The 14,497-nt window shown below is 56.5% G+C and overlaps 1 protein-coding gene across 1 annotated transcript in view; it reads right to left on the reverse strand.

Moving 5' to 3' along the window:
* Positions 1-2,010, reverse strand: part of CACNA1G (calcium voltage-gated channel subunit alpha1 G) — a 141,328-nt gene extending 139,318 nt beyond the window's left edge. Inside the window, exon 1 of the mRNA XM_057379402.1 lies at positions 1,627-2,010. Coding sequence (XP_057235385.1) covers positions 1,627-1,868 — 242 coding nt within the window. The 5' untranslated portion in view covers positions 1,869-2,010. The remainder of the gene's footprint in view (positions 1-1,626) is intronic.
* Positions 2,011-14,497: the final 12,487 nt, after the last annotated feature.

The following is a 14,497-nucleotide window of genomic DNA, read 5'->3' on the forward strand; positions in this document are numbered from 1 at the left end:
AAAAAATAGGATCAGAGAGACTTGGAAATGTATTTAAACCAGCAATCATAAATAATATTAGTCATAGTAGGCAATAAGAACACACTGACTTGCAGCCTGTCGTTAATATTTCTTTCCAAAACAGAAGGCTTCACAAAGTTGCAAGATTTCCTAAGATGTTTAAATAACGGCAGCTTTGAACTGCTTAGCTGGTCTGAAAGAGATCTGGGGAGAAGCTGCTGGGAGTATTCATGACTGGGAAGAGAAATCTTGGATTTTTCCCTCCTGGGGGACATTTTAGGAGAGAAGGCAGCCTGTTTATCAGAGAAATCACTGCTGAAGCTCAACTAAAACAATATTCGCAACTCCGGCAGACCCTYGCCGCTCTTCCCAAGCACACCGACCTCAGCTGAGATGTAATTCCTAACAGTTCCCGCACACGGGGAGCGGAGGAGGGCTCGCACAGGGTATTCTGGCCCTCTGTAACATGTCCTCCCTGCTGCTGCACAGCCTCTCCCCCTCCAGATGTGGGGCTGCTGCCCAGCCCTGCTCGCCCGCCTCTTGCGCGGCTCGGACCCGGCAACTTCCCGGGAAGCGGCTGCCTCTCCTGCACCAGCCCCTGCTGGAAGCCACATCCCTTCGCTTTCTTTCATTTCGGGGTTTTGCTTCTGCAAATAATAAATGGAACTGGAGTTTGGGGATGGTAAAATACTTGGAATGCTGCAAGCTGTGTGCAACTCAACTCCAAAGCAAAGCTTTAAAGACACCAAGACTGTGGCAAGAAGAATTTTTTCTATTGTCTCCTCTATTTMTTTTTTTTTYYYCTCCYTTCTKYTGAAAGCTTAAACTTGACTAAAGCGGCTCGGCCTGTGCCAGAGCAGAGAGGGAGCTTGGAAGGAGACCAGAAACCGTTTGGGGGTCGAGACTCACCCCAAAATCTGACAAACAGCTGCCCTTGSCCGATGGAAACCCGGGGGACCATGACCCCCACCCTGCCCCGACCCCTCCAAGAAAGGAGCATCCCCGGGGGACTGCAGCCAACGGGCCCTTCGACCGGCCTCGAGCACCCAAAATTATTCAGGGACCCCGGAGCTGGGCAGCAACCCAACCCCACAACGCCTCCCTCCAGACTGCACCCCCCGATCAAACCCTCGGGGAAGGGACTAGGGAGCCTAAAATGGGCAAGAAACGGGATTAGGGAGTAAGAACCGGTCCACAAGGCGAGAGATCGGGGTTAGGGTCCCTCGGTGTGTGAGGGGAGCGGGCCGGAGACCGTCGATCCCCGGGGAAGGATGGCTCGCCCGCGGCTCCCAGCCCGGCTCCCCGCGGAACGGAGCGCTGAACCCGCGGGAGCCGCGGCGGGGCGGCCGGGGGAGGGGAGCCCTGCAGGAGGGGAGCCCCGCACCCCGGCAGGGACCGCCGAGCCCCGCAACAACCCGGGAAACTTCCCGGGCGAGCACCGGGSAGGGGGCGAGCATGGCCGGGTGCACCCCGCTAGCCCGGGGGTGACGGGTCCTCCCAAACCCCGGCTCCTTCCCCATCACCCGGAGGGCTCCAGACGGGAGGTGTCCCCCGCCCTGCCGGCCGCTCCGGGAGCGTGGGGGCCCCGCGGGGCTTACCTCGCCGCCGAACACCTGCAAAGGATACGGGTTACACACCAGCCGGAGGCACCAGCTCCGCGGCCGGCTCTCCTGGCTCAGGTAGAAAAAGACGACSGGGGCCAGCGCCGGGTAGGGCAGCGCCTCCGCCTCCGAGTCGCCGCTGCCCGCCTCCCTGTCCCCCGGCCCCGGGCGGCCCCCGGCCCCGGACAGGTCATTAAGGCGGATGAAAGTCTTGGCTCTGCCCGGCTCCGGATCCTCCTCGGCCGCTCGCGGTCCATCTTCGTCCATCCTCCGGCCGGCGGCCCCGGGGGAGCCGGGGGAACGCGGGGCGAGCCGGTGGGACGCCTAGAGCGGCGCGGCCATAGCGGGGCCGGGGGGCTGGGGGCTGCGGCGGGGCGGCTTCAGCGCCGGGGTGGCATGGCCGGGCGAGCCGCTGCCTCGCCCCCCGCCGGGGCCGGGGCCGGGCCGCCCCCCTCGTCCTGCCCTGCCGTCTGCGGGCTCCGTAGCTCCTCCTCGCCGTGCCTCCGGGGGCCCGAGCCGGCCGAGCCGCGGGCAGGGAGGCGGCGGYGGGGCGGCCCCCGCTGCCGGTGCTGGCCCCCACCCGCGGGGCGGGCCGCCCTTAGCGGCTCTGCCTGCCCCCTCCGCGCCCCAACATCTGCCCGGGGCGGGGGGTGCTGCCCGGCGCCCCGGGGACGGGCGGCGGCGGAGGATGCTCCCGCGGCGGCCGCGCCGAGCCGAGCGCTCCGCACAGCTGGATCCCTCACTCCAACTTCAAGTCCCGGCTCCTCCTCCCCCCGCCGCCAATGGGGGCTCGCCCGCGGCCCCCCAGCCCCTCTCCATTGGCTGCCGCCCGTGTCCGTCCGGGGGCACAGCTGCACGGGCAGCGCGGTCCCCGGCGGGGCTGGACGGGGCGCACACGCCCGGGCACCGGGGCCGGGCACCCCCTGCCCTGCGGGACCGCGAGGGGACAGCGGGGACGGGATGCACCGAGCGCTGGGGGCGGGGAGGAGCGGGAGAACCCCCCGGCGCGTTCGGCGGAGGCAGCCCCGATGGGACACTGCAGCACCCGGAGAGGGAGAAACCGGGAGAGGCAAAGGGGAGAGATGCGGCGGGGAGAGACCGCCCCGCTCGGTGTCTCCTGCGGGMGGGAAGAGCGCCAGGAGAGCAAAGCCGGCCGGGCCGAAGTGCCCGGGGCTGCAGGAGCCGGGACCGAGCCCTTCCGAGCGCTGCCTGAGCCCTGCASCAGATCCGAGCGCTGCTGCGGGTACCCGGGGATTGCCCCCTGCCCCGTCCGCCACCGCCTGACAGCTCAGAGATGTCTGATCCCGATCTCGGGATCGGTACATGTGGGTCACCGCCCGGTGCCCCCCGCCAGCCCCCGGCTCCTCGCCAGGGTCACTCTGTCCCGAGCTGACCGCCCCCGGGCTGGGGACACGGGCYCGGCCGGCAGCTCGCAGGGTCCGGCCCGAGCGGGGCAGGGGGACTCTCTGTCCCCAGCGGTGGCACAGCCGGTCCCCCCGGTCCCCCCTGCTCGGAGGACGCGGCCGGAGCTCCCTCTGCCGGTGCGAGTCCCGGCCGCGGCGGGAGCCGGCCCGACGGCGGGGACCGAGCCGCCAGCGCCCCGGGGGACAGGCGGGGGACACGCGGCCCGAGAGAGGGGCACGGCCCGCTGGGCGCTCCCGGCCACGGCCGAGTAGAGGATTTTCTGTGGGCACCCCCCGTTTTGAGTGCAGACATCCTCAGGCTGAGCCAGGGCGCTGCTTCTTAAMGCTTGGGATTTTTTTTCCACTTTAGAAACAGCTTTCTCACCCTTCCCCAGTAGTCCCTGCATCATATTTTATCAAAATGAGCATGTTTTTCCCAAGAGCTCCAGCTAGCCCAAAAACACCTGCGAGAACAACGGGCAGATGCTCCTGTCTGACCAAAACGCCTTCTCTTGGCCAAATCCTGCTGGCCTGGGAGCACACTTGATCTTGGATTCACAGCCTGTGCTGTCCAGCCCGAGACAAATCACATGGCTRTTGGCAAAACTTCAAGGCCAGTCTGCTGCAGAGCTGAGAGCGACAGTGGCCGGGCAGGGGAGGAGACACAAACCCCACAGCCCCCCGTGCAGGGCCAGGGGACCCTCCTGCGAGCCAGAGGGACACGGCTGTGACAGCACATGGCAATTGTGACAGCAGGCGAGCCGAGAGCCCACCACACAGCTGCTGAGGTGGGGACTCCCATTTTTTTCCAGGTTTCTGAGCGATTCCCCCCTCTGGATGCAGCGTGAGCAYGGAAAGGGCAGAGCTCAGCTGTCTTTGGGCTCTCTCTGTGTCACAGCCAAGGCACAGAGCAGACACRGGAGCGAGCCAAGAGCTCCCCAAACCCCCACCAATCCTCCCGCAGTGGGGCACACACCAGCCCCGGCTCCCTGGCACGGCACAGCCCCACAAATGCAGCTCCCGGCAAGGTCCACAAACACATTTGCATGTACAAGGTGCAGTCTTAGATCAAGCAATTTCCTCACTACATATGTACAGCCCGGTCACAGCTGCTTTTGATCCGATTCTCTTTGTATCCTGATAATGTACAGAGAGCCTTTGTGTGTCGGTCTGTTTATTTAAATGGATTTGGAGCAAACATTTTTTAAAAGCCGAAGCTTTGAGCCTCTAAGTGGGTTACCAGATTATATGCTGTCTCCATTTTAATTACATTTGGCTCGTTTTTGTTTATTGCATACATTTTCAAGAATTACGCTCGCCGCGAGAATTGAAAGCGTTTTGCTTTAGAAGATACCTGCCCTATAAAGGGATCCAACATCACACAGGAGAGACGATGCAAACCTYCCCATCTCCAATAGCATTCTCCCTTCAACTAGGACAGGAAGAAAGGAAGAGGATATATGCCTCTGTCGAGCCTAAATTTAAAGTGAAGCACCCAAGGAGGATGAAGCCAGCACCGCCAGCCAAACAGGAGTTTGGCAGCAGCAAACACGAAACTAAAAAGATGTTCTTGCTGGGGGAAGAGTGATCTTGGTTGTGGATCTCGGAGGGATGAGGACAAACAGCCCAGCCAGGATGTCTGTGTTCCTCAAACAAGGGGGTTTATTTGAGGGGGGCTCAGCTTCCAGGCACAAGTGGAGCAATCTGTTGAGGAGAGGGAACACAGTTCCTGCCCAGAACCTCGGTGAGAAGGATGGAAAGCAGAAAAAAAGTGACCCCAGAGACCAGAGCTGCCCATTTAGGGATTTGGGATGTAAATGAGTAGAAATTTCAATACGGCATAAGAAACTAACGAGGTCACAGTCACCTCATATGCACAGTCCTGGCCTTCTAATTAGCCCAGAGATAGCACAGGAGAGAGGGATCAGAGTGAGCCAGGGACAGCTTAAGCAGTGGCAGCAATTTTAGGGCTGGGGTGGTTTTGGAGGGGCGAGAGGAACGGGACTCATGCACTGAAACATCGGTTACGCCCTCAAGAGCAGTTGAGATGAGCCCCAAATTACTCAGCAGACCCCTGGCAGGGACACCTGAGGAGGAGGAGGAGGAGGAAGAGGAAGCAGCCCTGCTTTCATTCCAGCACAACCCTCTTTCTCTGCTCTACCATCCCATTTAGGGTTTTTTCGGGGGGGTTGCACAGCCCTGCACTCTCTTCCTTATCTGTCCTTCTAGGAAAAGCATGGTGAGCGACATTTCACACCAGGACAGAGGTTTAGCCGAGCCAATGCTCACCACAGACAGCTCCAGCGTGGTAATGGGATCTGGAATCAGCCATACAGGAGCTGCAATGGGAAAATCCTACATCTGTAACCACTTTGGCAGGGGGAGGATTGAAGACAGCCTCAGCAGAGAGGCTCCAGCCCGATGGGAACCAGTCRCTATTTATTTTGCTGTTGACATACAGCTGCAGTAGCTGTGGGTGATTTTAATAAGGCAGGATAATATTTCTATCAGTTCTGGGAGCTATAGRTGGAGCCCATACAGTATCTGGCTCGGGGCTGAGTGATTAATCGCAGCAAGGTCCAAAGCTCTCCTAATGCCTTGGAACCAGAGGGAAAACACACATTTTGTTTTGGATGTCAGAGTCTGGGGCAGAGCAGGCCTCCCACGGCCGATTTGCAGGCTCAAGTGCTGTGGAGGAGCACTTTGACAGCAGCAAATCTGCTYTGCCCCTGCTCCCCCAGCCTGCAGTGACAGTCAGTGCTGGGGATGGTGCCCTTGATGTGCTCCAGGGGGCTCCTGGCTGTCCCATCAGTGAATTGAACCCCTAAGAACACCATTCCCTGTATTCCTGCTGTCCCATCAGTGAATTGACGCCCTGAGAACACCATTCCTTGTGTTCCTGCTGTCCCACTCCTGAACTGACCCCCTGAGAAAACCAAGAAATTTTTCCAAATATCCAATCTAAATCACCTCTGGCACAACTTGAAGCTATTTCTTCTTACCTTGTTGCTGTTACCTGGGAGATGCAACCAACCCCCACCTGGCTATTCCTATATTCCTGCTGCCCCATCCCTGAAATGACCCTCTGAGAACATCATTCCATGAATTCCTGCTGTCCCACTCCTGAACTGACCCCCTGAGAATATAATTTCATGAATTCCTGCTGTCCCACCAGTGAACTGACCCCCTGGAGACACCATTCACTATATTTCTGCTGTCCCATACCTGAACTGACCCCCTGGAAACACATTCCCTGTATTCTTGCTGTTCCACCAGTGAATTGACCCTCTGAGAACACCATTCACTATATTTCTGCTGTCCCATTCCTGAACTGACCCCATGAGAACACCATTCCCTGTATTCCTGCTGTCCCATCAGTGAACTGACCCCATGAGAACATCATTCCCTGTATTTGAGCTGACACAGCTACAGCACAGACACCCCAAAACCCAGCCCCACTCAGCCCCCTCTTCCCTGCCCTCCCTGTTCCAGGGACCAGGCTGCTCCTCCGGAGCCCCAACCCTGACCCAGCCCTACTGGAATGCTCCATCCTCAGCACCCACAGCTCAAAGAACGCTTCCCCCCACTTTGGGCAGCAGTGGAGGATCTGGGAGGACCAGCAGAGCAGCCACACACAGCACAAAATAACACCTTAACCCYGCATCACCCCATCCAAACAGCTGCTTTTCCCAAAAAAAGCTCATTTTGCTAATTCCCTGTCATCATCCAGACACTTTCATGACCTTCTCAGTTATTCCATCAATGCCATGGCCTTCACCCCAAACATCCCAGAGTTTCCCAGTCAGATGCTGCATCCACAAAACCCCAGGGCTGTGCGCCGGCACCGGGAGCCACCAGAGAGGGCTTGGGAAAAAGCTTAATGAAAACAACAGCTCCAGGCTACAAGCAGGCCTTCATCTTTCATTTTTTTTCCTCTTTAATGAATGTTTTTATTGTCTCTCTCAATCTTTATTAAGTGAAGAGCCAGACAAGTAGTTGGAGGGAAAATATACTACGGCATGAAGCACAACCACTGTGCGAGGGGACGCGTGCGACCGGCGCAATCCGCTTGGCGTGCACGAAGGAATTRATAATTTAGGCTGGGGAATGCTTATTGTTGGCTGATGACCAGCACTTTCTTGCATGATCAATGCTTGCACCTTGACTTTTTGGTACACAATCAATCCATGCCTGAGCAYGGCCTGATTTTTGGGAACTGCTACGTCTGCAAGGGCTGAGCCGCTCGGGGCTGTAGCAGCACTGGTGTGGTTCATTTATCCTGACTGGGCAAGAGCTGAGCCCAGCCCAGGTTTCAGCTCTGGGGCTCAGAACATATTTTATGGTAAAAATATAATTTATAATAAAAATCTGTCTGCTGCCGCCATCTTTAAAAAATTTACATTTCCCTTTACAACCTCTATTACCTCCAGAAAACATGGAGAGGAGGGGGAAGCTGTTCAAAGCTTTCAAAGCTGTTCTGGCTGGGAAGATTCAGTGTTTTAGTGGCCACAGCCTGGCTCTGACCCTCAAAAGGCACAAGAGTCCATCACKCCCACAAAGACATCACACCAGGACCCAGCACCACCCTGGATGTGTCCCTGTGAAATATCCTCTCACATTTATTGTGCTTTCCTCCCTCCAGAGGGAAAATAAACCCTGCTGAAATCCAGCCAAGCTCCAGGCAGGTGCCTGTCCCACGCACTGGGGAGGCTCTGCCTTGCTCTCCCCCTGGACACAGAGCTCCAGCCCAGCTCCTGGCTTGCTCTCASTGCTGCTCCGGGGACACAGCTCTGAGGGATGAGGTTTTGGGTGAGGAAGCCCTTCCCTGACAGCCAGGCTCACCCYGCATTTCCCCATCYCAGCCTGGCTGCCCTCAGACCCCTCTCTGAGTGGGCACAGCTCTGCAGTGCCAGGGGCTGGAGCTCATCCAGCCTCCAAACAGACAATCACAGAACCATTTAGACTGGAAAAGCCCTCGAGGACCATCGAGTCCAACCATTAACTCAGCACTGCCAAGCCCTCCACGAAATGATATCTGYAAGCAGCACATGCACATATCCTCTAAATCCCTCCTGGGATGGGGATTCCAYCACTTCCCYRGCCAGCCTCTTCCAGTGCCTGACCACCCTTCCTCTCAGTGAAGAAATTATTCCAAATATCCAATCTAAAYCACCTCTGGCACAACCTGAGGCTATTTCTTYTTACRTTCTTGCTGTTACCTGGGAGAAGCGACCAACCCCCACCTGGCTGCAGCCTCCTCTCAGCTGCAGAGAGAGACAAGGTCCTGCCWGAGCCTCCTTTCCTCCAGCATAAACACCCCCAGCTCCCTCAGCTGCTCCTCATAAGACTYGTGCTCTAAACCATCTCTCAACCCCCTCAAATCTGCATTTCTTGCTTTTTTTTCCCTCCCAAGTTCTTTGCCTTTCACTGAGTTCCCGCAAAGCAGGAGCACAGGGCGCGCCAGCCCCGCCGCTATCAGCGACTCCCCCTCTAATTGAATCTTCAAATCTTCCTGACAGGAGGAGACAGGAGGGAAATGAGATGCTCATAGCCAGGCCCTGGATCCCTGAGCTCTGCTGCTGCCGGCTCTGCCAAGCACTGGGATGCTCCAGAGAGCACCTGCCTTGGCCCCAGCACTGCCAAAAGCACTTCCAGCACCCCAGGGAGATCAGGGAGGCATTCCCAGAGAGAGGAATGGCCTTGGGAAGAAGGGCGTGAGGTGCCAAGAAGGGAAAATAACCGAGAGTCAGCAAGAGGAAGGGCAGAGGCAGGAGAATGTTTGAGGAGGGGCTGTGGAGCTCAGGGCACTGAGATCTCCCTTAACACATGCAGGAAAGAAACTTTGCAAACAGCAATCACTGCCCTGCCCTCACCATGGCTCCAGGAAAGCAAACCCTTTGTCTCCATCCAGGATCCCAGAACAGCCAGAGGCACCCAAGGGCATCACCAGCCCCTCTCCACRGGCACAAAACAAAKAGATCTCAACACAATTCTSCTCTGGTGCYCAGGAGCTCCAGCCAGAGGACACCTTCATATCCAAACAGCGCCAAACACCCTCCTGCTCCAGATCTGGAGAGGGGAAGGCAGGAGCTGGAGCTGTGATGGCACCTGCTGAGCAATTGAGCAAATTGGTAATTGTGAGGTGGACACGGAAGGAGGTGAGGGTAGGAATAGGCCAGGAATAGTTCTTGGTGTTTGTGGCCAGGCATGAGCAAAATAGGTCTTGGCACATATTTTTAAAAAATTAATCATAATTTCCCCAGTAAATGCTTTTTCCTGCCACCTCTTCCACCAAAGAGCAGCTGAGCCCCATCTCTTGTAAGCCAACCCATTAAAATCCCATGCCAGGGCTGTGCTGCTGTGGGGAAGGGGATCACAGGCCCTCCCCAAAGACGCCAACACCATCCCCAAACTGGCAGCTCAGGAGAGCACCACACCCTCCACACCTCTTCCCCTGTCCTAAAACAGCAGCTTCCCCTCCAGCTGGGAAGAAAATGACCCAAATGGCTTTAAAATAAATGAATATTAAAGGAGTACGTGGCACTGATAGCAGTGACCGACTGACACGGCACAAATGTGCCCTGGTCCCCGAGGAGCAGAGAACAGCGAGGGCAGGGTATGGAGGAACCTCGCTGGGGGGACTGGGGAGAGAGGGGTCAGGGCAAGAGGGACAGCGTGGCTTTAACCAGGGTCTGGGGAGGTCAGGGGCCAGGAATCCCAGGGCCAAGGCAGCAGGATGTTGGGTCATGAACCAGAGCTTGTGCCTTCCACCCCACTGAACACTCAGTGAATGCTGGCCCAAGCWGCAGCTGCAGGATGGAACATCTGGAACATCTGGGATGGCTGGGACGGCAGCCCCTTCCTCCAGGRAGGGAGCTCTGCACCCACAAATTATCATGGCCATGTGAACTGGGCGCACCCTGGGTGCCRCTGGCCCTCATGCACCCCAAACTTTGCTCCTTCACAGCTTAACCCCTCTCAGTATTATTMATATTCCAGTTCACCCTGATGTGGAAAGGGTTTTGGTTTTTTTACCCCTTTCTATCCTTTTTTTTCACATAAGGCCTCTACTGGGAAATCTTTGTAATTAATAGCCCTTTAAAGCAAAATATAATTAAAAATAATGTGGAGCACGCAAAGCCCTCCAGCAGCTCGCAGTGGGGGTGGCTGATGGGGAGCAGCGCAGCTGGGTGGCTGCAGACAGGGGGGTGGGGGTACCCCCTGAAAGATGCTGGCCTGATTTCACCCTAAAGCAATTTCTACATCACCAGGAGCATTTGGATTTCCCTGTGCCGCCTGTGGGGACACGGGAGTGCATCTCATCACCCTCTCATTGCAGAGGGGGCACGGGGGGCTCTGCTGGGACAAGGTGCTGAACAAAGTGCTGGGGTAAGGGGAGATCAAATCCCACCCTGCAATGGGTCCTAGGGACCCAGGGACCTAGGGAGCCTTCCTGGACAGAAAAATCTGATTTTGACACTCCTAGAAAGCCACACAGGGAGAAGTGGCTTGTTGAACCCCCACCAAAGCCTTTGCTCCCCAGTCACCTTCTGGCAGGAGCTGAGCGCTGCAGAAGYGTGGAAATGAGGACTGGCTCATTTAAATTTAATGCTGATGAGGAGATCTTCCTCCTCCTTCCAGCAGAGAGCAGATGTTCTCGCTTCACATCGGCAAGGCATCTCTAAATCACTTCCCCAGCAGCGAGGTGCGCGGTGATGTCATTGTTTATAGGTTATTAGTTATCATTTCACAGGCAAACCTGACATTTTTCCCTTTTAAACATACATTTTGATGGATTCTGKGTTTCTGCCACCGCAAATATCCCGGCGGTCCCATCATTCGCCTCYTTCCAAGACCGAAGCTGCTCTCCTCGTGGCACATAATTAAAACAGCGCTCTGGATTTTCAGCAGCTCGCAGCATCTTGAGGATGCGCGGGATCCCAGGCAGCAGAGGCAGTGCCCCAAAGCCATTCCAGGCGTGGGGATGTGCGGCAGGAGAGCGAGGGATGCGGTGTGAGAGGCGGCAGAGCGGCAGGGTGACCSTCCCCCGTGCCGTGCTGGGGCACCCGCGGTGTTTTCAGGCGGYTCCGCAGGTTTTGGCTGGGTCACACCGCCCGTGCGTGGCCTTTCCYCGGCACGAATCACCATTTCCAATGCGGGGGCTGGAGCCCGGCTGGAGGCTGTGACCGGGAGCGCTCGGTTTGGGGCTGCCCAGCCCTCCGTGAGCGCACACGGACAGAGCTGACAAAGAGAAAATGAGATTCCYGGGTCTGGGAGGTGCTGGATGCGGTGGGTCAGGGATCTGGCMGCCCTGTGGGGTGCAGGGAGCGCAAAGGGTGAAGGAGTGTGGTGCTGCAAATCCCCATAACAYCAGGACCAGCCCCGTGCAATTTCTCATGCTCTGTACGCTGCTGATCCCCTCATCCTCCCTTTTCTTGGGGTAATGAGTGGGTTTGGAGATTCCAAAGCATCACAACCCCAGCCTTTTCCCGTGGGAGCCCTCCAAGGAGCAGCCCATGTCCTCATGGTGACCCAAGGATGGGGCAAAGGGCTGGCAGGTGCCCCCATCAACCTGCCAGCAGCCCCACAGCAAAGCACGGGGCATCAACAGCATCAAACCCTGTCCCTGCCTCCCGGGAGYGTAAAGCCTGGACCCAGCCGTGTCCCAAGTGCCTTCACCTCCCCCAGCACAGCCCTGAGCGCGCCCCAGCACATCAGAGCTGGCTGTGGCATCAGTCACCCTCGGCACAGCAAGACCCCAAGAGTCACCTTCTCACAGCGAGCAGGTCCTGCTTGCTCAGGATAGACATGGCTCATCCTCGTGGGGACCAGCCACCACCCAAAAATCACCCAGGGCTTTCTCCCACCGTGATCCCATCCCCTTTCACCATCCGAGGGCTGGACTGTGACAGCCCTGACCCAGCCCCAGCACAGACCAGCGATGCTTTATCCCATATCCAACCTTATGTTCATCCCTACTTGAGCAGTAGCACAGTGGGGACACAATCCCAGCTTTATTTCAGCCCAGTTCACCCCTGGCTCTCCAAGTCCAGATGTCTCCCAGCCCTGGAGCTGCCCCTGCCCTTCTCCTGCCCGGAATGGTGTGAGCAGACACGGAGCATTTGCACACACAGAGGAGCCAGCAATGAAAAGGAACATATTAATGCTYCCCTAACCAACAGAGGGGAGTTAATGACATCAAACTGGTTTGTTGTTGKTGGTTTTGATTATAATTTTTTTAAGCTCTGGCTTCTATCTGTCATTACTGTTATATTGCATAACMAGGGAGAAATCTGAATGAAGTTAATACCTGCGGAGTGCGGTGCAGAATATTCATGTACTGTGAACCAGAACGAGGCAAATGTGAATCTTTATTACCAGTGGAGGTTGTTAAATATTTTATTTTCTGTTTGAGACACGCTGTGACACATGAAACTCAATTAGAATATAACTAAACCCTGCTCTAAATTATAGATAAATGACAACAAATGAAGGGGAGCAGCCTGAGCTCCCCAGCGCCCAGCCTGGGGGAWCAAGGGGGACAACTGTGAGAGAAGAGGGCAGTCCCCCCAAGACATCTCCATCCCAGCCAGCAAGCAGCAGCACAGCGATGTGTTTCCTCTGCAGGGCTGATTTTTGCCCTAAGACATCCTGAAGGAGACCCTCAGGGAAGCAGGATGGATCCCACTTCTCTGCAAACCAGCTGGTGCATTCACCTGAAACAGCCCCAACCTCCCCCTCCCAAAGCACCACGAGAACTCCTGAGCCCCCCGTGCCTGGGCTGTGTTTCCTTAAATCTGGCTGGGCCTGGTAATAAAAACCACAGTAAAAAAAGAAAGACAGATTTAAAAGATAAATATATATCACGAGCCAAATGCTGTACTGATGCTGTGCTATRCAAATGCTGGAATTTTCTATCCCTTGGCTCGTCAAAGCCAAGTTAAGGACATGGTCAGGSAGGGAAAAATAAGGGCTGAAAAGCCCTTGGGGTTAATTCTGTAATTGTTTGTTCTGGGAGATGCTCATCAACACTGGCAAGGGTGTGTGGATGTGAGTTCTGAGTGGCTGGGATCAAGCAGAGACTCTGAGCAATATCCACAGGGACATGGCTGTGGGTGGACAGGACACACAGGCAGACAGGCATTTTCTCCCTGACCCTGCCAAAGTCCCCAGGCAGCTGGGATTCCCCTCGGTGGCCTTGCAAGAGCATCCCTCGGGGTTGCCATGGAGACAGGATGCAGGAGGAGCCTGGGTGCTCCACTGCTCTGCGGGGCTGCAGGACCCCCACTGCCCCACAGCCCTTTCCCTGGGCTGTCCTGGGAGATAAAAGGGATTTGGGGACTTCATTAGCGCCACAAGGATCTCAGCCAGAGAGGAGCACGGGATCTGTGCTGGCGATCAAAGCCGAGGCCCTTCATTAGTGCAGTACCCWGGACCATCATTAGCATGTGAAGAGGGAGACAGGAGGATGGGAGGTGGTGTGGAGGAAGAGCAGCACCTTCCTGGAGGCGTTTTTCCTGTTCTATTCAGATCTGCAGGTCTCAAAGGACACCAGGCCCTCTCTGTCCCCTCCACCCCAGTCCCCTGAGGGGGCTCTGCCAGTGTCACAGGRATGGTGACACTGAACCTCTGCCCTGCACTGACCTGGCTTCACCCAGCCACGCTCAGTGCTTTCCCTCCCCAGGGTATGTTTCCAGCCCGATTACCTCCTCATTTTGTCTGCTGCCTCCTTTTGCTCTGCCTCACTGCCCCTGCCTGCTGCTCCCAGCACTGGATCCTCCTCCTCCTCACCCCTCCTCCCAGGCTCGGCCCTCCCTGAGCCTCTCACCAGCAGCAGCCTCACAATGCAAAGCAAGAACTCTTCCCCTGACAGAGTTTAGCCCCTGGCCAAGCATGCCCATGGGCTGAAGGGTTTCCAAACATTATAGGGACACCCATTTTTGCCAGAGCACCTCCARTCCCCATGCATTTGCTCCATCACCKCTCAGGCTGCAGCTCCACACTACAACCGGGACCCCTCCAGCACTGCTGTCWTTGCAGACTCCTTCTAAATTAGATTCTTCTCTTTATTATCCCTGCAAACCCCTTAGGAGATGGGAAATAGCTTTATCTCCATCTCTTTCCTCTTTAATTTCCATTTGTTCASCAAAACACGGATTCCCTTTCTTGTCTGCTTTCCTGGGAGATAAACACACCTGTGCTGGCTGCACTCTGCACATCCCAGAGGCAGCACAACCCCAGCACGTGGTGGGGGTAGCAGATCCCCCAGCCCTTGGCAGCTGATGGAGAATTCATTCACAGTCACTAAAATACGAGTTTTAAAGCAGCCAAGAGGTGTAGAAAGCTGGGAGCATCCTGAGCAGGCTCCTGGGAGGGACGAGGGGGTCGCAATAGGAGCAGCGTCTGATCCAAAGGCAAGAGTGGAGATCTGCTCATGCAGCCCCAGAGGGACAGGGATCCCTTGCTCCATCCCATCCCATCCCATCCCATCCC

This window comes from Malurus melanocephalus, unplaced genomic scaffold (assembly GCF_030028575.1).
Source record: "Malurus melanocephalus ecotype Western Australia unplaced genomic scaffold, MMel_1.1 scaffold_403, whole genome shotgun sequence".
Taxonomy (NCBI): Eukaryota; Metazoa; Chordata; class Aves; order Passeriformes; family Maluridae; genus Malurus; species Malurus melanocephalus.